This window comes from Pinus tabuliformis, chromosome J, assembly GCF_031772625.1.
Source record: "Pinus tabuliformis cultivar Carrire ecotype Pingquan chromosome J, CPIR1, whole genome shotgun sequence".
Taxonomy (NCBI): domain Eukaryota; kingdom Viridiplantae; phylum Streptophyta; class Pinopsida; order Pinales; family Pinaceae; genus Pinus; species Pinus tabuliformis.
Genome location: NC_142295.1, coordinates 1,603,317,996 through 1,603,342,198, shown reverse-complemented (window position 1 = coordinate 1,603,342,198; position 24,203 = coordinate 1,603,317,996). Strand labels below are relative to the sequence as shown.

The 24,203-nt window shown below is 43.3% G+C and overlaps 1 protein-coding gene and 1 long non-coding RNA gene across 3 annotated transcripts in view; one reads left to right on the top strand and one right to left on the bottom strand.

Moving 5' to 3' along the window:
- LOC149233608 (indole-3-acetaldehyde oxidase-like) overlaps positions 1-24,203 on the top strand; it is a 355,169-nt gene that overhangs the window by 206,250 nt on the left and 124,716 nt on the right. For both annotated transcript variants that reach the window (XM_089379808.1, XM_089379809.1), the window contains exons 7-8: positions 14,016-14,111; positions 14,191-14,289. In XM_089379808.1, coding sequence (XP_089235934.1) covers positions 14,016-14,111; positions 14,191-14,289 — 195 coding nt within the window. The remainder of the gene's footprint in view (positions 1-14,015; positions 14,112-14,190; positions 14,290-24,203) is intronic.
- LOC149233609 (uncharacterized) overlaps positions 1-24,203 on the bottom strand; it is a 196,762-nt gene that overhangs the window by 48,155 nt on the left and 124,404 nt on the right. The gene's annotated exons all lie outside the window — the stretch shown is intronic.

Here is a 24,203-nt window from a genome sequence, read left to right as displayed (position 1 = left end):
TCGGATGGAATTTTCCAAAGCAATTTTTGGGTCTTGGAGATCTCATGTGCTTTAGCCTGTCCACCAATTTTCATGGCTGGAGCACATCCTATGCTACCCCAAATGAACAAATTGAAGCATCTGACCTTGGTTATGTCCTTCTTCTTTCTCTTTTGCTGCCCTTGCTGTCCCGATGATGCAAGAGTTGCATCCTCCTCCTCCTCCTTCTTGACCCGGGCTCCCTTGTCGCTACTCCTTGTCTTGGTCAACCTCCTAAGCTCTTCTTGTCGAAGATCTGCCCACATCTCCTCCCAACCGGGGAGAGTTGCTCTTGCCAAGATACTTTGGACAAAAGTATCCCAGTCCTCGGTGACTACATTCAAGGTAGTCCTGACCATGAACTCAGGATCTGGTGTAGACCCCACGGAAGTCCACTGGTCACGAATCCCTTGCAACCTGAGAAGGAAGGGATCGATCTCTTCTCCCTTTTGCATCTAGTACTGTCTCAATTGATTTTCTAATAGAATCTTCCATTGGACGGAAGAGCCATGATACAAGGTGGTCAGCGCCTCCCACATCTCCCTTGTTGTGTCATTCTCAGCAATTTTTGGTACTACATGATCTTTGACCTTGTCTATGATCATGCACTTGGCCTTAGCCTGGGCCTCCTCGTACTTCTTCATCGGATCAGCTTTGACCGACACAACAACTAACTTCAAGGCATAGTCCTTAATGCGATGTTTGTCTAGGATTGCTAGGATCCTGGCCTTCCAGATGACAAAATTGGATGCTCCATCCAATCTGTCCAGATCCCTCAACCCATTCATTGCCATCTCTACTCCAAAATAGGACTAGTTCTCTTCTCCCTCTCCTGCTGTCAATCTAGCAAGAATTGGATCTGGATTTCTTTGGCGCAAGAAACCCTCTAAGGAACAAGCTCCTCTAGACTCCCTCTGAGTCCTAATTTCCTTCACGAAAATCCTCCAGCCAAATGTCGAATCGCTCATTTCAATCCTCCTTTGCTGCTGCAACCTGGACCTAGATTTCTTTGGCTAAAAATCTGTCAAGGCAGTGACTCCCTCTACCTTGGCTTTGTCTCCACATACATTGTTCTGCACCAACAGAAACAAAGTCCCACCAACTCCTCAAATCAAATCAAATCTGCTCCTCCAGCCCCGACAACTGGCTGATTCGAACCTTTCAGGCTCTGCGCTGGCCCAGAGAGCTGACGCAATCACTACGTGGGCCCCTCTCTGGCTCTGCGTCACCCTCTGCAGGCTCGAAGTGCTGATGCGGGCATTGCGTGAGCCTCTGTGTCACTCCTCTGGCTCTGAGTAACCCCTGTAGCTACTCCTCTGCCTCTGAAACAACGTTGTCACTCAGGACAGCTGCTTCTTTGCAACAAATTCTTTGGATTTATCCACTGGTGTCTTTAGTCTCCTATGATCTATAATAACGCTCTGATACCATGTTGAAGTTTCTAATTTTACTTAGTTAGAAACCCTCCATGCACTTTATCTAATTTATTCCTACCTACTTGTTATTTTTCTTTAACAAGTTATTTACAATGTAAATATTGAAAATAAACACTAGTGCATTCTCAACATATTACAGATCAGCAACTAAAAGAAACAAGAACAAACACACCACATGACACCATTATTTTTGGACTAATGTCCCCCGAAAAACCCAATGCGGGAAAACCAGTGCAGCTATCTGAGGGTTTTCTTATTAAGCAATATCAGAGTACAATCTAGGTGCCGAAACTAGCCTACCCAACAGAGAATTTCCTTAGCAGCTATATCTCACAGTTTGAGAGAAATCTCCTGGCTGAAACCTCAGAAAATCCTTCCGATAGCTCCTCAGCACAAAACTGCTCTGCAACCCCAGCGTCTGCCAAATCTAGACAGCGTCAGCCCCTCTTTGTCTCATGTTGGCCCTGTGTCAGCCTATCTTGGCCCGCATCAGCCCCAGGAGGCCCTGCGTCAGCTTTCTGGGCCTCTGCGTCAGACACGCTAGCCTCTCTGGTGCTCTGCGCAACACTTGGCTGCCTCTGAGTGGCCTTGCATGAGCCCTTGCTGGCTCTGCATCACTCTCCTTGGCTGTTGTGCTGCTCTTCCGGCACAATCTTTGCCTTCTATGTTTCTTTGTACTCAATGCCCCTCAGCTACTCTCCCGATCACTGATTCTATCTCTCTTAGCAAACCCCGCTCTAGAGAATAGAATCACTGATCACTCTGGTGTGTTCTCCAAGTGACCCTCAAGCCTCCTCTTATACTTTTCCTGTTGACATCTCAACGGCCAAGATTAGATCTGGCTTGATGCATGTCTTTTGGACCATTCTAACACAGATTCATATTAATACACATTAATATTTTATTTTCCCTAAGTTTAGACTTAAGGACTCCATTAAAAATATTAATTATTTTAATATCTCCTGATCTGTTTAGAATCTGCCCAAACCCTTTCTGTGTATTGGAGATCTCATGTGCCCCAACCTCTCCACCAAATTTCGTGGCTAGAGCACATCTGATGCTACCCCAAATCAACACTCCCTCTTAGCGAGGACTGTGATTTAGCAATACTCCTCACTGAGTATTACTCTGATCTTCTGGCATCGGTACCTGTGCTGATGCTAGGCCTTCCTGCTCAACATCCTCTGCACTGCTGCCTCCTGTACTGCTGCCCATGGTTCTGCCATTGCCACTGCTGCATCTATATGACAACTCCCTCTGCATCTGTGTTGTTGCTTGTCCTTTCTCCCAGCACTACATCCGCACTGCACCTCCTTTCATCATGTTGCATCGTGCTGCCCACTGTTGCACTACAACTCAGTTATTGAGAAGTAAGTAACTAATTTCCTAATCTGACCTCCCTGTTGGGCTAAAGACACCCACTGACGCTGAAGCTCCCTCTACCGCTGACAAGTGCTCCCTCTCTGACCTCTGCGCCGCTGCAACAACTCTCCTATATCTTGCACCGTTGCACACCTCTCTGTGCCGTCCTGCACTGGTGCAACACTCCTGTGCCTCTTGCACCGCTGCAGCTTGTTAGCCTTGCGCTGTCTCTTGACTCCTGCGCTATAGTTCTCTCTATCGCTTCATCTGCATCCGTCTCTACTTGACTCAGCCAGACCTGCTACTCCTCTTCAGGGCTCTCGTAGTAAGGTCTAATCCAAGAGGCTGGGTACCTCAAGGATCCTGCCCCTCATCGCCTGTAATCCATCTTACTACAGCGCGACGTCTCCCCACTTCCGCTCAAGTGGTGCGTGCGCACTCATGGCACAGTCATCGTCTGTCAAAACATCCTTCTCTGCCCGTGCTGGCGCTGCCTTAGTCTCGGAAGACTCTCCCTTACTCTTCTTCCTTGGACACTGGGTTGCAAAATGACCCATCTCCCCACAGTGGAAGCACTTGATCTTGGAGAGATCTTTCTTCTTTCGTTTCGCCTGCTTTCCCTCAGATGCTAGGGCCACATCCTCCTCCTCCTGCTTGACCTTGATCCCTTCGTTGTTGCTACCTGTCTTCGACTGCCATCTGATCTCTTCCTGGTGAAGAGCTGCCCACATCTCGTCCTAAGGTGGGAGAGTCCCTCTGCCCAGGATACTCTGGACAAACACTTCCCAATCTTCTGAGATAGCATTCACGGTTGTCCTCACCATAAGCTCCTGATCCGGTGTCGCTCCTATAGCAGTCAACTGGCCTTGGATCTCATTCAGTCCTCTGAGGAAGGTGTCAATCGATTGACCCTTCTTCATCTGATATGACCTCATCTAGTTCTCAAGCAACATTCTTCTCTGCATAGAAGTATGTTGGTACACGTTCTTGAGAGCCTCCCACATCTCAACTGCTGTTTCCTTCTCGGTTATATGTGGTACCACATGATCCTTGACCCCATCAAGGATAATGCACTTGGCCCTCGCCATTGCCTCCTCGTACTTGTCGTTATCATTGGGGTCGACTGGGATAGCTATAACCTTCAAGGTGAAGTTCTTGACACGATTCTTGTCAAGCACTGATAAGATTCTAGCCTTCCAGACTGCAAAGTTTGATGCTTCGTCCAATCTATCCCGGTCTCTTACCTCATGTAGTGCCATGACGCTCCTCTACTTCCCTCCTAGAAGTTCTCTGTTCGACTCCTCTGAGTCTCTACTTCCCGTGTGGAAGTTCTCTTCTAGACTCCCTCTGAGTCCTTATTTCCCTCCTGGAAATCCTTCTGCTGCTTGTCGAGATGCCCCCTACTCTGATCGACTTGTGTAGCTGCTGTTTCCTTCTCGGCTATATGTGGTACCACATGATCCTTGACCCCATCAAGGATAATGCACTTGGCCCTCGCCATTGCCTCCTCGTACTTGTCGTTATCATTGGGGTCGACTGGGATAGCTATAACCTTCAAGGTGAAGTTCTTGACACGATTCTTGTCAAGCACTGATAAGATTCTAGCCTTCCAGACTGCAAAGTTTGATGCTTCGTCCAATCTATCCCGGTCTCTTACCTCATGTAGTGCCATGACGCTCCTCTACTTCCCTCCTAGAAGTTCTCTGTTCGACTCCTCTGAGTCTCTACTTCCCGTGTGGAAGTTCTCTTCTAGACTCCCTCTGAGTCCTTATTTCCCTCCTGGAAATCCTTCTGCTGCTTGTCGAGATGCCCCCTACTCTGATCGACTTGTGTAGCTGCACTTCTGATCCGGGTTCCTCGGCTAGAAACCCTCGGTAACAACTCCTCTAGCCCTTCTCTGTTAGGTATTGTTCTAACTACAGTACCTCACCAGCGCCACTCTGCAATATTTCTACAGCCCTCTAGACTCCAGAAACTGCCTCTCTGTGAACTGCATCAGCCCCTCTCTACCTCATGCTGGCTCTGCGTCACCCTAGATGGGTTTGCGTCAGCCCTGGGATGCCCTGCATCAACCCCCTGGCCCTCTGCGTCAACAACGCTGGCCTCTCTGAGGCTTTGCGCAGCTCTCGGCTTCTTCTACGTGGCTCTGGCTGGCTCTGCGTAACACTTCTCGACTTCTGCACTGCTAGAAACAGAGTCTGTCACCTCGGGACAACTGTTTTTCTGCTGCTATTGCTCCGCTCGGCTGATGTCTTTTAGTCCTCCTGTGATCTGCAATCACGCTCTGATACCATGTTGAAGTTTCTAATTTTACTTAGTTAGAAACCCTCCATGCACTTTATCTGATTTATTCCTACCTACTTGTTATATTTCTTTAACAAGTTATTTACAATGTAAATACTGAAAATAAACACTAGTGCATGCTCAACATATTACAGATCAACAACTAAAAGAAACAAGAACAAACACACCACATGACACCATTATTTTTGGACTAATGTCCCCGGAAAAACCCAATGCGGGAAAACTGGTGCAGCTATCTGAGGGTTTTCTTATTAAGTAATATCAGAGTACAATCTGGGTGTCAAAACTGGCCTACCCAACAGAGAATTTTCTTAGCAACTATACCTCACAGTTTGAGAGAAATCTCCTGGCTAAAACCCCAGAAAATCCTTCCGGCAGCCCCTCAACACAAAACTGCTATGCAACCCCAGCGTCTGCCCAATCTGGACTGCATCAGCCCCTCTTTGTCTCACGCTGGCCCTACGTCAACCCCAGGAGGCCCTGCATCAACTTTTTGGGCCTCTGCGTCAGACACGCTGGCCTCTCTGGTGCTCTGCGCAGCACTTGGTTGCCTTTGTGTGGCCCTGCGTGAGCCCTTGCTGGCTCTGCATCACTCTCCTTCGCTGTTGCACTGCTCTCCTGACACAATCTCTTCCTTATCTGTTTCTTTGTACTCAATGCCCCTCAGCTGCTCTCTTGATCACTGATTCTATCTCTCTTAGCAAACCCCGCTCTAGAGAATAGAATGATTGCTCACTCTGGTGTGTTCTCCAAGTGACCCTCAAGCCTCCTCTTATACTTTTCCTGTTGACATTTCAACGGTCGAGATTAGATCTGGCTTGATCCATGTCTTTTGGACCATTCTAACACAGATTCATATTAATACACATTAATATTTTATTTTCCCTAAGTTTAGACTTAGGGACTCCATTAAAAATATTAATTGTTTTAATATCTCCTGATCTGTTTAGAATCTGCCCAAACCCTTTCTGGGTATTGGATATCTCATGTGCCCCAAACTCTCCACCAAATTTCGTGGCTAGAGCACATCCATGCTACCCCAAATCAACAATTGGTTTTTCATCTCCTACTTGTTCTTTACATTCAACAAGTTATTTAATTATTTAAATAGCGATGAAAACACTATTGCAGACGACACATACATACAGATCATGAATTGAAATAAAATGAGACAATCACACAAGGGACACCATTATTTTTGGACAATCGTCCCCAGAAAAACCCAATTCGAGAAAACCCGTGCAACATATAGAGGGTTTGTATTATTAAGCAAATTTCAGAATACAACTAGGGTGCCAAAGCCGGCTCACCCAACAGAGAATAAACCTGGCAGAAATACCTATCTGGAGACAGATATTTTGGCAAATCCAACAACTGGATGATCAAACCCCACAGATGACAATGTTGTTCCCAGTGCTGGGTAGCAATGGTTGCTCTAAGCTCTGTGCTGGAACTGTGTCACCTCCTCTAGGAGCTGCGTTGTCTCTCCTAGTGCTGCTCTGCCTCTGCTATGTATTCTTGGCCTTGGACTGAAGTCCCTCTGCCGAACTGCCCCTCTCACTGTGACTTAGATCACTAGCTCGATTTTCTTAGCAAACCTCGCCCTAGAAAAATCGAACTCTTTGATCTCACAGGTGTATCTCCAACTGACCATCAAGCCTCCTCTTATACTTTTCCCATTAATGAATCAATGGCCGAGATTAAGTTCCTAATCAATGGCTAAGATTAAAACAGGCTTGATCCTCGTCACTTAGAAGTTTCTCACCCATATTCTTATTAATACCCTTTAATATTTTTATTTTCCTAAGTTTAGACTTAGGAACCCATTAAAAATATTAATTATTTTAATAACTCTTCATCCGGGTGGAATTTCTCCAAACAATTATGGGTTCTGGAGATCTCATGTATTCTATCCCCTCCACAAAATTTTGGAGCTAGAGCACATCCGATGCTACCCAAAATTAACAGAAGGTGGTGAAGGAGGAGGAGCATGTGGCCCTCGCATCAAAGGGTCCCAGTCAAGGGCAGGGGGAATAGAGAAGGAAGGACCTGTCAAAGGTCAAGTGCTTCAGATGTGGTGAGCTCAGTCATTATAACACGCAGTGTCCTCTCAAGAAGAAGGACAAGTCAGAGAAGCGGGACTAGCAGGCAGTGTCAGCTATGATCGACAAGTTGTCCTCCAGGTTGGAGGAAGACTTCGCAATGTTGGAAGCCATACCTCCAAGAGTGAGGTGGGGTGACTTGGAGTTGTAGCCCTAGAGAGCTAACGATTTGGACAGGGTCCTTGAGGATTCTACCTCATGGATCATTATCTGGCTACGGGGGCCCATTGTATTTAGTAACAAGATGGATCAGTGACAATTGACGTAATCAGTACCAGAGTGACATAATATGAGTACAACTGGATGCTGAAACTAGAAAGCCTACAAAGAAACACTGGAAAGAAAATCTAGTGAGGAGAAATTCCTCACTCCACAGGCAAATCTCGGCACTGACCTCAGCTCAAATTGAGCTGTCCAAACTGCCTCTGCGCAGTCACTGTGTCACCCTAGAGTAGTTGTTGCTTCTCTCAACTTGGAACAACTTATCAGGTATAGGCCTTCAAATTCAAATGCAGATTGACCGAATTGGGAAGCTAGTCTTTGTCTCAAGGCAATAACCATGTACTTTATGAAACAATGAAATATTAATGAAAAATGACCTTGTACAGTGAGATATGAGATCACTGTTAGAGAGGTTTAAGATAAGGGTATTGACTCGTAACCTTCCACAGTACCTTGACCTAAACAGTGATACTTTGATCATGACTTCATGTGACAGCCTTATTGATCTTTATATTGGAACCGTGACTTTGCACTTAGAAGATAAATATCTTGACCTTGACTAACTTTGACTATGACTATTGACTTGACATGTTGTAAACTATTGAGCTATGACATGTTAGCATTTGACAAGTAACGTGATGGGTTAGCAAGTGATATAGACCTTGACTTTGTTAGTTTTTGTAGCATCGGATGTGTTCTAGCCACGAAATTTGGTGGAGAGGCTAGAATACATGACATCTCCAAAACCCATAAATCGTTAATGGAAATTCTACCTAGAAGTGTCTCAATTAGATTATTAACCAAATTTTAAATATTTCCGAAGTCTAAGCTCAGGGAATATGGTTAATTAATCAGTATTAATTGAGATAAGGTGAGAATGATCTAGAAACTCACACAGATCGATCCATAGATAATCCTAGCCATCGATTATGTTTTAATCTTGTCCGTTGGTGCTCCAACAGTGGATTATAAGAGGAGGTCGATGTGGTAATGGAGAAGACACTTGAGTAATTCGATTTCTTGGCAGATTGATTTCCAGAGTAGCAGCAGTCAGTTGTCAGAGAGAGCTAGAGGTCGTAGCAGTGAGTGAGGGGCAGGAATAGTGATCTGGAGGAAGTTTTCCAAATTTGGAGAGGCAACAGCAAGAGGGTCGAGTTATCCCAGTGAGGCAGTGCAGAGCTCTGCGCAATAGCTTTAGAGAGGGTAGTTTGATTTGTTGGAGAGAAAAACGTTCTCAGATCCAGAGGTCGGGCAGAGGTTCTAGAGGATCGGAGAGACAAATTTCTTAGTAGCAGAAGGCAGAACAACTTCATCAGAGAACAGTCAGAGGCTAGACGTCATAGTGACAGCGCAGAGGGTGACGCAGAAGCTTTAGGAGGCCGAGTTTTTTGTAGGCAAGTTGTGTCGAGATTGCTTGCAGAGGAAGGGTAAATTTTCTTCAATAATTTTGCCCAGATTTTCTTGTTGTGGATTGCCAATTTCAGGCATCCAGATTGTACTCAGATTTTCACTGCTACATAATAATAAAAACCCTCACTACTACACCGGTTTTCCCGCATTGGGTTTTTCTGGGGACATTTGTCCAAAAATAATTCTCATATTTTATGTGTGTGTGCTAACATTTCTCAATTTCCAGGGCATTATTTTTTTTCGCAGTATTTTATTTGTGAAGGTTGCAATGTGTTTATTTTGATATTTGTCGTAGTAGATAAATTGTTAAATTAATTAACAATTAGGAGAAATAATACCAGTTGCTGCAATAGGATTCCATATTGGAATTTTCACATGGTATCAAAGCGTAGTTGATCAGCCGGGGAGCTCAGACGCGACAAAGGAATTTTGATGTTCAGTAAAGAGCAACAGGCCAAAATTCCCAGGAGCAACACAGTCTTTTGCCAGGAGGCCGAGTTACTTGAGGAAGTTCGATTTTTTTGAGCAGAGAGGCAGAAAAAATCGATTTTCCAAATCGAGTAATTCCAGAGGCAGAGGGAGCAGCTGAAATTTTTCGTTGGGTAGATATCTAGCTAGACGTAGAGGATTTTGCTGTAGTTGGCAAGAGCAAAGCTAGCGCTGGGTGGAAGAGAGAGAAGCACACACAGTTGAGGGAAAATTTTCCTCGGGGAAATTCTAGTCTCAGAAGTTCAATTTTCCTTGCAGATTGGTAGTAGTTGTGAGCAAATCTTTTCACTCCAGAAGGGAGTGCGAGTAGCAGAGTAGCAGTGAAGCAAAAGAAAAGAGGGAGTATTCGATAGTTCGTTGAGATGGCCACTGCAAGGCTTCGTGATCAGGATAGGTTGGATGGAACTTCTGTGAAAAATCCTACCCTTAAGGAACGCCTACTGTAGCAAATTTGAATCTACTTCATCTACTTGATTTTTAAATTACATTCATCAAGTTATTATTCTTAATACTGAAGCAAATTACTTCCACAGCCTACAATAATTAAACATTTGATCTCATGAAACAGAAAATAGAGCAAAGAACAAGAGACATAGGACACAATAGTCCCTGAAAAAACCCAATGGGGGAAAACTGGTGCAGCAGTTCTGAGGGGTTTATTATTATGCAGGAGAAATATCTGAATACAAATTTAGGATGCTCATCTAGCAATCCTTTAAAGAGAAAATACTGGCAGAAAATATGAGTGTGCTTTACCTCACTTCACTCGATAGAATTCTGGCTGATCTGACAACAAGATTGGCTAACCCCAACTACTTTTGCGCTGGCGCTTCGTAGGACCCGTGTCAGCCTTCCAGGCTCTGCGTCAGCTCTTCTGCCCTCTACGTCAGCTATCTCAGTTGTTCAGGCAGTTCCCGACAGTTCCGACATCTGCATGACAGGCAAATTTCCCCTCCATGCTGGCTCTTCTGGATATGTGTCAAGGCTGCATGGGCCCAAACTGGCCCAGCGTCAGCTCTCCCAGCTACTGCGTTGCCTCTCTGCAAGCTCTCTTTGCCTCTTTGTTAGTATTCTCTGGAAAGTCCTTCTCTTGGATTCTCTTTGCCCCTCTGCTACTGAATGGTCACCTAGTTCGAATTTCTCAGCTTCCTAGCCCCAAAAATCGAACTCTAGATCTATTCGTTCTCTCTGTGTGTGTTTCCAAATGAACCCCAAGCCTCCATTTTATACTTTTCTTGTTGAGTCTTCAACAACCGAGATTAAGTCTCTAATCAACGACTAAGATTAAAACACGACTTGATCCACCTTCTAGATCATTCTCATCCATATTTTGATTAATACCCATTAATATTTTAATTTCCCTAAATTTAGACTTAGGAACTCCATTGAAAATATTAATTATTTTAATAAAATACAATCTGGGTGGAATTTCACCAAACCGTTTCTGGGTTCTTTATAACTCATGTGCCTTAGCCTCTCCACCAATTTGCAAGGCTAGATCACTTCCAATGCTATCAAAAACTAACACTCCCTCTTAGCGAGGAAAGTGCTCTAGCAACAATGTCCACCTGCATGCTGCTCTGTTTCTGAAGCACTTCCTTTCTGCAGTGCTGCTGCCACCAACACTGTGCTATTGCTGCTACTATACTGCTGCCCATGACACTGCCACTGCCACTACTACATTTGTACTACAACTCCCTCTCACATGCTGCATCTTCTATGCTACTAGCACTGCCACTGCTAACACTGCATTCATACTGCAACTCAGTTGCTGAGAGAAGAAACTGAAAAACATCCAAAATTAATTGAACTTAACTGTGTTCAGCATAATACCATGAATGTTGGAATCTGACTGCTCGAGTCACTGACCCTCTGAATCTTCTGCGCTGCTGCTGACTTCTACACTGTGCCAACTGCACTGCTACCAACCTTGCTCTGCGTTGATCAGTCTTTGGTTCCAAGCTACTGCGTCTGTCTTTCAAACAATCCACTCCATCATCTGACACTTAATCCATCTCGCTACTGTTGAATCTCGGGCTCTCGTAGAAAGGAATTAATCCAAGAGGTGGACTCCTCAAGGATCCTGCCCATATGTAGTCCTCCCGACTATGGCTCAATATCACCCCATTTCCCTCCTGGGGATGCATGGGCACTCATGGAAAACTCATTCTCGTCTATCTTCGTGGCTGCAACCTTTTGATCATGCTTCTCGTCCTTATCCTTTTGCTTCAAAGGTCACTGAGATGCAAAGTAACCCTTCTCACCACATCTGAAACATTTCACCTTTGAAATGTCCTTCTTCTGCTTCTGCTTCCGCTGTCCCTTCAATGCTAGAGTTGTGTTCTCCTCCTCCTCCTTCGTCTTTGTGCCACTCCCACTACTGCCATTGTAGTTGACCTTCACTAGGTCCCTTCTTAACTCCTTTTGTTGAAGAGTTGCCCACATCTCCTCCCATGAAGGTAGTTTTTCTCTACCCAATATGCTTTGGACGAAAACTTGCCATTCATTTGACACTCCATTCAGGGCTATCCTCACCATCGCGGTCGGCTAAGGAGTGGACCCTACTGCAGCAAGCTGGTCTCTAGTGTCCTGAAGACGTTGAAGATAGAGGTTCACCCCTTCTCCTTTCTGTATCAAAGTCTGCTGCAACTTCTGCTCTAAATACATCTTTCGTTGTTCGGAAGAGCCTTCATACAGAGACGACAAGGCTTCCCACATCTCTCGAGTTGTATCCTTGCCCTGCAAGTGTGAGACCACATGATCTCGAACTCCATCGAGAATGAGCCTCTTTGCCTTCCCCTACTCGGCCTTGTACTTCTTCTTTTGATCGTTGTCAGCAGGAACAATTACAACACTTTTGATGTAGGCCTTGAGATCATATTCCTCTAGAACAGCTACGATTTTGGTCTTCCATATGACATAGTTGGAGGCTCCATCCAACCTGTCCTGATCTCCGAGCCCATGCCATGCCATCTCACCCAATTGTCGAACTGACTCCTCTAGTCACTACTTAGCACTGCTCAGCAAGTGAGAAATTCGAACTTTCTGGCGGAAAGTTCTCTGAGGAGAAAATTCCCCTTCTACGTGTCTTCGTTCTTTTCCAGCGGATTTCCGCCCCGACGGAAACTGCGCCCTTCAAGCACTGTGTTGAGGCTCTGCTACATCGGTTTTCCCGCATTGGGTTTTTCCGAGGACAATTGTCCAAAAATCACTATGTTAATGTGTTTGATTCTTGTGCATATACTTGTTTCTGTATAATGGTGTGATATCTGTAGTAGAATTTGTTTTAATATTTACTGAAGGGATTTCATAAATAACTTATTGAAAAATAAGTAGGTAAAATAAATCAATTGTTGTAGTAATAAAATTCCTGTTTAGAAATTTTCACATTCTAGCTACGCAATTTGGTGGAGAGGCTAGAACACATGAGATTTCCAAAACCCAGAAATTGTTTCTGGACATTCTGCCTAGAAGTGTCTCAATTAGATTATTAACCAATTTTTAAATATTTCTTAAGTCTAAACTTAAGGAATATGGTTAATTAATCATAGATTATTAACCAATTTTTAAATATTTCTTAAGTCTAAACTTAGGGAATATGGTTAATTAATCAGTGTTAATTGAGATAAGGCAAGAATGATCTAGAAACTCACACGAATCGATCCAAACATAATCATACCCATTGATTATGTTTTAATCTTGGTCGTTGGTGCTCCAACAATGGATTATAAGAGGAGGTCGATGTGGTGATGGAGAAGAGACTGGAGCAGTTCTATTTCTTGGTAGATCGATTTGCAGAGTAGCAGAAGTCAGTTTCTAGAGAGACCCAGAGATCAAAGCAGTGAGTGAGGAGGGGCAGGGATAGTGATCCGGAGGAAGTTTTCCAGATCCGGAGAGGCAACAACAATAGGGCCGAGTTATCCCAGTGAGGCAGCAGAGCTCTGCGTAGTAGCTTCAGCGAGGGAAGTTCAATTTGCTAGAGAGAAAAATGTTCTCAGACCCAGAGGCCGGGCAGAGGTTCCAGAGGGCTGGAGAGATGAATTTCTCAGTAGCAGAAGGCAGAACGACTTCGTCAGAGAACGATCAGAGGCTAGACGTCAACCTAGAGAAGTTTCTACATTTAGATTAGATCTCGCTATCCATATTTCAGAAAGGAATGCCAGTTTTAGGAAAGCTATAATATTCTTCAAGTTGGAGTGTGTTAGCTCTACTTGCTTATGTAATAAGAGTAATCTTGTGTGAATAATCTTTGGTTCTTAGATGTAACAATATTGATATGCATGTATGTAGCAAGATCTTCCATTGTATTTGGTTGTGAGATGTATTTCTAGGCATCTGTCAAATATTTAAAATTGCTTCATTCAGAAAAAAAGTTTTTACCACTGCTTTGCTATGACACAAGATTTATGAAAAGGAAATAAATAATTTCTGTGCTAGTACGTCAAACAATAATTATGTCATGGATAGTGAGGATAAACTACTATGTGTGACAAATCTGTTTATATTCTAGAAAAAGATAAGATACAGATTTCTCTTAACAAAAGATTATTAATAATTGCCATGGCCACATCTTAAGATGCAACATGCTTATTATCTATCATGTTTGTTCAACTTATCATAAGGCCATAAAATTATAATGAAATCCAACCCCTGAGTTTTGTTTCATTCACAGGCCACAATTCAATCAGTGGATCTTTCTGCACAAACGTACTGGGTTCCTGATTCAAGTGCTCAAAAATATCTCAACTTTGGTGCTGCAGCAAGTGAGGTAAGGATACAAAATATTTATGTGATATAACATTGTTTATAGTCACAAAAAATATTAATATGAGAAATTCATGTGACAGGTAGAGGTAGACCTCCTTACAGGAGCTACTACAATACTGCAAACAGATATAATCTATGATTGTGGAAGAAGCCTGAATCCTGCCGTGGATATTGGACAGGTCGGTTTGTGGATTTTTTGCCATACTAGTCACAGTATTGTTAGATTGTTTCCTTTATCCGATTGAACTGATTTCATTATTTTTGGCTGATCTTTTCAACCTTTTTGTCATTGTTGCATGGCAATCTAATTTTTTAAATATAGATCATAACATCAATGTTATTTGAATATGGCTGGTCATTTAACTTCTATACAACTTCATTCTACATTCCTCAGTACTATTAGACACCTACAACTCCGCTGTACATAGGATGATTAGCTACTGGTGTTGTCATGAAAAGTTGCTTTTGTAATCTCTAATGTTGTAAGAAATGACATGTCCAAAGCCTCAAGAAATTTCATTAGGATATTTAATACCTTCAAAATTTATATTAAGGAAATTGTCCATAAACTTCCCATGACATGTGAATGTTCCAAACAAAAGGTGTAGCTTAGCATAATGAGATCCCTCTACCTATGCATGTTTGTGGTATGAAGTGCCAGGGACTGGAAGAGATGAAATATAAGCAAAGAACAATCCCAATCTAAAATATAAGATCCACATTGTAGTACCTCATAATGCTACCTCTATTTTGTAAATGAACTGTGATGTAAATATTGTTCCTAGATGCCTAACTCATGTGGTGTCATAAAAAAGCACAATGATAATCTTGTTGATATCTCTAGTCCAACCCCACTAGAGATTTAGTTTTTCTAGGAATTATTACAGCAAAACCTCGCACTTCTAAAGATAAAGTCCAAAAAATCAAGTGCAAGAGCCACAACACCTTAGAGGGTGCCACTATCACCTCACCAACCTTCTTCTTGCTTCTGGCCTGCTCTCCTCTAAATTAAGGGAGGTTCTCCCTACAGATTTTGGAGATCTAGTGGCCGGGTCACACCAAGTCAAAAGCTCCCAAAGATTCTACTTCACACTCCACCAATCAAATGATCTGATCAATTAGGGTTTAAGTGGAAAATAGGATTGCTATGTTTCTTAGGATAATCAGGGTTAGAGTTCAAAGGGAATGTCCCCAAACATCATAACTACAAGATTTTCTAGGAGAGTGGAACCCTAGCCAAATGGTTTTTATGCTTTACAAAGGGTATAAAGTGATGGAGACTGAAAGATCAATGTCTTAGCTTATCAATGAATTTATGGCAGAGTCACAAAAGGAGTAGGTCTATGGAAAAGAACTGAGAGAAAAGATATATGAGAGAGAGAAAAAGCTACGACGAGGCTTCTACTCCACAAACGCTGTCAACTTTTAGTCACATTGGAGATAAAGAGCAAGAAAGCTATACTAAGGTTCCTTGAAAAAAATTGATGATAAATTGATAATCATACAAAGGAGATGTTAAAGCCATAAAATATTCAACACATTTGGGTGAAAATTTGAGTGAAACCTTAGTTCTACAACAAATACAAGATAGAAGAACATACTCACATTAAATTTTGCACAAAATCACCATAGAATCACCATTTACCATCCAAGAGAAAAATCCACCCAATCACAATATCCTCCCCAAGACAATTTACTCAACTTGAAATATCCATAGCCAATTTTACAAGAGAAAATTGCAGAATAGTTGTGGGATTTCTCCCCCAAAACTCCATGCCAAAATTGAGGGGAAGTGCATCTCTATTTATAGAGGAGGTGCTCAACTTCCCTCGTATTAAAATTATAATTTTATAAGCTAAAATCCCCTAAATTAGCCTATGGAGGGGAAAAGCCCCTATTCTATAATTAATTAACCTAAATTACTTAAAATTAGGGGCATTGATGCCACATGTAAAAATATAACGGGCAAAGAGCCCTCAAACATGATCCTTCTCCATAATTGAAGGAAAAAGTAGGTGCTTTGGTGCAACGGCACTAGGATACAAGGATAACCATGAAATCGGGCAATGGAGACAAGAATAAAGACCTAACCCACTCCTTCCACCGAATCCCCCCACCAATTCATGCCCAAAACTGCTCATGGCAACTAAGGAAAACTACTCAACTATACCAATGGAAATTCATACCTTTGGGGTTGGAAGGCCCACCTTCAAACATGCATTCATAACAGATGGGCGAGGGACCACATGGCTGGATCAAGTGGTAGAGAAAATCGCAAAGCAAGCTATCTAGGGGTTGCAAGGGGTTGCTGGCTGTCGGCTGAGGACCATCCTGGAGAAATTTTTTCTTCTATATATACTACCCACAAGTGGTGGGTAACAATTCCAATATACTCAATCTTGATATTCTTTTCTACAACTTGTTCTCTAACAAAATGATACTTACTCTGAATGTGTTTCATTTTTCAATGCATCACAAGATTCTTGGAGATATTGATGGCATTGGTGTTATCGCAAAAGATTGGAATGGGCTAATCAAACTTCACATGAAGATCGTGAAAGATTTGTTTCATCCAGAGGACTTGGGTACAACAAGTTGTTGCTACCATGTATTCTACTTCCACTGTGAATAATGAGATTGAAGATTTCTTCTTGCTCAACCACGAAACAAGACAACCACCTAGATAGAAGGCTGCTCCACTAGTGCTCTTACGATCATCAACACTTCTTGCCCAATCTGCATCGGTATAAGCTTCGATGGTTAGCTCATTTCCTTTAGGATACCATAGTCCATATTTTGTCGTTCCCTTAAGATATCGAAAAATCCTTTTTACCACACTGAAATGGGATTCCTTTTGTTGGAAATAATGAGAGAAGGGTGAATCAATATTTCTTTTCAGTTGTTACTTTTACCAGTTAAATCAATTATATTTAGAACACAAAATGAACAATAGGAATAAATGCTTTTATTAATATAATTTTTACAATAAATCAGGGACAATATATATACGGCTCCAACCCGTTGCCAAGCAACAACTTGGTCTTTTGTGAGGCTCCAACCTCTAGGGCACCAACCCTGTCTTGTCAAGGCACCAACCTTGGATTTAGGAGCACCAATTCCAAGGACACCAATCCTTCCAATTTTGAGGCACCAACCCCAAGGGCTTCGACCCTATCTTGTCAAGGTACCAACCTTGGATTTAGGACCATCAACTCCAAGGACACCAATCCTTCCATTTTGAGGCACCAACCCCAACGGCTCCGACCCTATAGTTTTGCTTTGTCAAGAAATGTTTTGATTGTATTACACTGATCTCAAAATCTTCTTCACTGTGTTCTGTCAATCTACAGCTTCACTGCTACATCAATGACAACTTGTCTTCATATGAAGGAGTCTTCACAATTCTTCATATTGCCCAAACAGAGTCTGCAAAGTTACCTCATGATGATTTCAAATAGCCATCATGATCTCCAATAATGTCTCCAAGATCTGTTGATGCTTTTCAACAAGATATCTTTGATAAGCTGCGCTAAGCCTCAATGTCTGCACAAAAACAATTCTCTGTTTTTCAACCCTCTGTTCTTATTGTCGCGGTAACTACTTCAGGAGTGACTGTCACGGTATCTTACTTCCAAGGAACAAACTCACAAATACTTCAACTCTGGTGTTGTCTATTTCTCCCTTCAAACGATGACTGATGAAATCTTACTTCGCTGGTTCAAGGTCATACAGATCTTCACAAAACTATTCTTCAGGTTGCGATCTGTGTTGATTTGGGGTAGCATTGGATGTGATCTAGCAACGAAATTTGGTAGAGAGGTTGGGGCACATGAGATCTCCAATACCCAGAAAGGGTTTGGGCAGATTCTAAACAGATCAGGAGATATTAAAATAATTAATATTTTTAATGGAGTCCCTAAGTCTAAACTTAGGGAAAATAAAATACTAATGTGTATTAATATGAATCTGTGTTAGAGTAGTCCAAAAGACATGGATCAAGCCAGATCTAATATTAGCCATTGATTAGATATTTAATCTCGACCGTTGAGATGTCAACAAGAAACGTATAAGAGGAGGCTTGAGGGTCACTTGGAGAGGGACACCAGATGATCAGTCATTCTATTCTCTAGAGCGGGGTTGCTAAGAGAGAGAATCAGTGATCGGGAGAGCAGCTGAGGGGCGTTGAGTACAGAGGAATAGAGAAGGCAGGATTGTGGCGGGAGAGTAGCACAGCAGCCAAGGAGGGTGACACAGAGCCAACAAGGGCTCACGCAGGGCCACGCAGAGGCAGCCAAGTGCTATGCAGAGCACCAGAGGGGCCAATGTGGCTGACGCAGAGGCTTCCAGAGCTGACGTAGGGCCTCCTGGGGCTGACACAGGCCAAGGAAGGCTGATACAGGGCCAACGCTGGGCTAGGAGAGGCTGACGCAGTCCAGATTGGGCAAACGCTGGGGTTGTAGGAGCAGTTTTGTGCTAAGGAGCTGCCGGAAGGGTTTTCCTGGGTTTCAGCCAGGAGATTTCTCTCAAACTGTGAGGCATAGCTGCCAAGGAAATTCTCTGTTGAATAGGCCAGTTTTGGCACCCAGATTGTACTCTGATATTGCTTAATAAGAAAACCCTCAGATAGCTGCACCGGTTTTCCCACATTGGATTTTTCCGGGGACATTGGTCCAAAAATAATGGTGTCATGTGGTGTGTTTGTTCTTGTTTCTTTTAGTTACTGATTTGTGATATGTTGAGCATGCATTGGTGTTTATTTTCAGTATTTACTTTGTAAATAACTTGTTAAAGAAAAATAACAAGTAGGTAGGAATAAATCAAAAAAAAGTGCATGAAGGGTTTCTAAATTAAGTAAACTTAGAAACTTCAACAGTCTGTACTTCTTCCATAGATTAATTCATCATAGGTCCGAACTATATGAATGACCCTATGTGCAGTCAGTCTTGGCTTTCTTCGTTCTTCAACTCTTAATGCTCCTGTGTATTTCTCTTCTGATCGACCTTTGGCTTCCTTTCCTTTGTTTCTTCTTTTTCGCTCGTCCTTCGGCTTCTTTGAGTTCACGAGTTGTGAACTATTATTTACTTTCTGTATTCAATGCCCGAGATCGATGGCCAGAAATGAGGCATCTTAACTTATATTTATATGGGTTACACTAATGACCGTAAAGACACGTTCATTTGAAGGAGTGGTCGACTTATTGTATGAGGTCGCTTATTACACAATATATCGCAGAGGCCCTTTTTAATATTCATCCAAGGCTATACCCACATGGAGGTCCCACATGCCACGTTATCACATTAATCGCAATCGCAACATTCATGAAAATCAGAGTTCATCCTTTAATCCTGCAATCGCAACTTTCAGAGGTTTGCACATAACATAGCGATTCCCCTACTGCCGATGGAGCGGATGCGATATAATATCAAACAGTAGTTAATAAATCTGTCGGGTCCACAGCTTCATCGCAATCAGCGGTCTGTCGGGTCTACTGCAATTGGCGGTCCAGGGTCCATGCCCTTATCACAATCAGCGGTGTGACATCCTTTAAGACTTTGCGATATGACAATTCTGATAGGCGGATGCAATGTTTCTTTAAGGTGAATTGTAATGGTCCCGCGGATCCGTATATATATCGTAATCTGGGGATTTGAACGAAACATCCCTTTATGGCTTGCGATTATGTGACGGATGCGATATTGTATGGAGTTGTTACCATAACCTGTTTCAGGTCCGTAGTACATATCGCATCCGGGGTTTTGGGTAGTGGCACATAATAGACCGCTAGTAAAGCCACCAATGTGTTTTATTACATGTGTTGGGGATTTTAATGGGTTTCCATGGTTTAATACTCCCTCCGCTTATTTCTTCGATATTACTGTTAACTCCTCCGTTAACATTGTTTATGCTCCTCCGCTACGTGTTCCTCTTTGTTTCTTAGTTCTTTCCTTTTCCACTGCGTGTTCCTCTTTGTTTCTTAGTTCTTTCCTTTTCCGCTGCGTGTTCCTCTTTGCTTCTTCCGATGAACTTCCTCCGCTTACTCTTTGGCTTTCTCTTTTGATGACTTCCGATATCTTTCCTCCTCGTCTTTCCTTCTTGGGTCTACTGCACCTGTCGCTTCGCGAATCTGCTCTGCTTGGCTTCACATCATTATTTAGTATCCAAAATATTGCCACATTGACATCAATGACAATCTAGATCAACACCTTTGGTGCTTCTTGGAATCTTGCAACTTGCCCGACTCCCTGCATCACAACTGGCCTAGAAGTTGTTACATATAGAAGACTATCAATCATAGATCTATACATCCTCTAATCCGCATCTTTGGATGAGTCATCTACGCTCAACTTGCAACCTGTCACCATTGGGGTAAGAACTGGCTTGCAATCTTCCTTTTGAAATCTCTTCAACATTTCCTTAATATATTTGGTTTGACAGATAAATATTCCCTTGTCTTGCTGAGATATCTGAAGTCCCAAAAAGTATGTCAACTCACCAAGTAGTGACATCTCAAACTCACTCTGCATATTTGTTGCAAACTTCTTACTTAACCTGCCATCATCACTCCCAAAGATTATATCATCCACATACACTTCAATAATCGTCAGACTATCATGTTCAACCCTTACATAAAGGTTGGTATCCGCACTTCCCTTATTGAATCCTTGTTGTTGCAAATATCTGTCAAGACAGGCATATCATGCCCTAGGTGTTGATTTGGGGTAGCATCAAATGTTCTATAAGCCTCAAAATTTGTAGGAAGGCTTAGACACATGCATTCTCCAATACCCAGAAATCGTTTTAGGAAATTCCACCCTGAAACAATTTTATTAAAATAATTAATTATTTTTAGTCGGACCCTAAGTCTAAATTTAGGAAATTAAAATAATTAATGGGTATTAATCTAAACTGTCAGTGGAACTTCTAGAAGAAGGCAGAGATCAAGTCAAATGATCCTAACCATTGATTAGAATATAATCTGGGTCGTTGATTGATCAACGAGAGGATTATAAGAGGAGACTTGATGGGCACTTAGAGAACACACCAGAGGCAGATACTCAGTTACCCGAGTAGGATCGAATTTCTCACTGGTCAAAGTTCGGCAAGAGAAAATCGAATCAAAGCGAGAGTTGCAGGTGAGAAAGGAAGAGAGGGCATCATCATATTCAGAGAGTGTAAGGTAGCATGACGCAGAGCGCAGAAAGAGGCTGCGTAGAGGCAGTTTGACGTAGAGCCTGTGTGGGCAGCTTGACACTGTGCCAGGGAGAGCAGTTTGATGCAAAGAGGATCAGAAGGATTCTGGGGAAGAAGTGCTTCACCTAGGGTAGAACTTGGTCAAGAAATGTCTGTAAAATTTCTCATTCCTATTTTGTTGGTTGTAATTTGTACATGAGAATTTGTTGAAGAATAATAAAACCCTCATCTACTGCAAGTTGGAATTTCTAAGTCTAACTGTTAGAAACCCTTTATGTACTTTTCTGATTTAGTTTTGCCTACTTGTTCTAATTAATTAACAAGTTATTTACCATGTAAATACTGAAAATAAATACAAGTACATGCTCAACACATTACAGATCATCAACCGAAGGAAACAAAACAAGCACACAAGTGACACCGTTGTTTTTGGACCAATGTCCCCGGAAAAATCCAATGCGGGAAACCGGTGCAGTTATCTGAGGGTTTGATTTATTAAGCAGTTTTAGAATACAATCTGGGTGCCAAATCCGGCTCACCCAACAGAGAAAAATCTCGGCAGTAGTACCTCTCTACTCGGACGCAAATATTCTGGCTGAAACCCCGATAAACACTCCGGCAGCTACACAGCTCCAATTTGCCCCACGAAACCCTAGCGTCAGCCTCTCTCTGGCCCAGCGTTAGCCCAGCGTCACTCTGGCTTGGCCTGTGTCAGCCTCTAGAGGCACTACGTTAGCCCTGTAGCCCTCTGCGTCATCCATGTTGGCCCTCTGAGGCACTACGCAGCTCCTGGCTGGCTTTGCGTGAACCCTTGGCTGCTTCTGCGTCCCTCTCTCCGGCTACTGCGTTAATCCTCCCGGTGCTATCTCTGCCTCTCTGCTTCTGTATTCACTGCCCCTCAGCTGCAACTCTGATCACTCTCTCAACTTTCTCAGCAAACCCAGCCCCAAAAAGTCAAAATCTTGATCTCTTGGTGTGTTCTCCAAGTGACCCTCAAGCCTCCTCTTATACTTTTCTCGTTGACAAATCAACGGCCGAGATTAAGTCCCTAATCAACGACTAAGATTAGATCTGGCTTGATCCATGACTTTTGGACCATTCTAACATAGTTTTATATTAATTCACATTAATATCTTATTTTCCTTAAGTTTAAACTTAGGGATTCCATTAAAAATATTAATCATTTTAATATCTCGCAAACTGTTTAGAATCTGCCCAAATCATTTCTGGGTATTGGAGATCTCATGCATCTTAGCCTCTCCACCAATTTCTGTGGCTAGAGCACATTCGATGCTACCCCAAATCAAAACTCCCTCTTAGCGAGGACTGTGCTCTAGCAATACTCCTCATTGAGTACCACCCTGATCATCCGGCATCGGTCCCTATGCTAATGCTAGGCCTGCTGCCCATCATCTGCACTGCTGCATCCTGTACTGCTACCCATGGCCCTGCCACTGACACTACTACATCCGTACTGCAACTCTCTTTGCATCTGTGCTGCTATCCATGGCCTTGCCACTGCGACTGCTACATTTGCATTGCAACCCCTCTCATCATGCTGCCCATAGCACTACCACTACTAACTGATGCACTGCAACTCAATTATTGAGAAGTAAGTAACTGATCTCCCAACTCTGACATCTCTGTCAGGCTAGAGACACCCTCGATGCTGAAACTCTCTCTGTCGCTGACAAGTGCTCCCTCTCTGACCTCTATGTTACTGCAACAACTCCATGCATCTCGCACCATTGCACAGCTCTCTGTGCCATCTTGCACTGGTGCAACACTCCCGTGCTTCTCGCACTGCTGCCTCACACTGTCCTGGGAATCCTACACTGTAGCTCCCTATGTCGTTCCATCCGCATCCGTCTCTACCGACATCTGCCAGTCCTACTACTCCTCTTCGGGGCTCCCGTAGCAAGGTATAATCCAAGAGGTTGGGCACCTTGAGGATCCTGCCCCTCATCGCCTGTAATCCATCTGACTACAGTTCGATGTCTCCCCACTTCCGCTCAAGTGGTGTGTGTGCACTCATGGCACGTGATCATCTTTCTCCACTTCCTTCTCTGCCCTTCTTGGCGCAGCTTTGGTCTCAGAGGCCTCCCCCTTGCTCTTCTTCCTTGGACACTGGGTCGCATAATGACCCAGCTCCCCACAGTGGAAGCATTTGACCTTGGAGAGGTCCTTCTTCTTCCGTTTCTCCTACTTTCCCTCAGATGCTAAGGCAACATCCACCTCCTCCTCCTTCTTGCTTTTGATCCCCTTGCCGCTGCTTCCCGCCTTGCTTAGCCTTCTGATCTCTTCTTGGTGAAGACAAACCCACATTTCCTCCCAATCTGGAAGGGTCGCCCTACCTAGTATGCTCTCGACAAACACCTCCCAGTCTTTTGAGACTGCATTTAGGGTTGTTCTCACCATCAATTCTTGATCCGGCGTGGCCCCTATGGAAGTCAACTGATCTCGGATCTCTTTCAATCGACCGAGGAAGGGGTCGATCTGTTCTCCCTTCTGCATCTAGTATGATCGCAGTTGATTTTCTAGTAACATCCTTCTCTGCACAGAAGTATGCTGGTACAATTTCTTTAGGGCCTCCCACATCTCATTTGCCGTGTCCTTTTCGGCAATATGTGGTACTACATGGTCCTTGACCCCGTCAAGAATGATTCTCTTGGCCCTTGCCATTGCCTCCTCGTACTTGTCATTATCAACTGGGTCAACTGGGATAGCTATCGTCCTCAAGGCGAAGTGCTTGACACGATTCCTGTCTAGAACGGATAAGATTATGGCCTTCCAGACTATGAAGTTTGAGGCTCCGTCCAGTTCGTCCTGGTCTCTTACCCGTTCACTGCCATCTCGCTGCTCCCCCACTTCCTTCCTAGATGTTCTTGGTGTGACTCCCTCT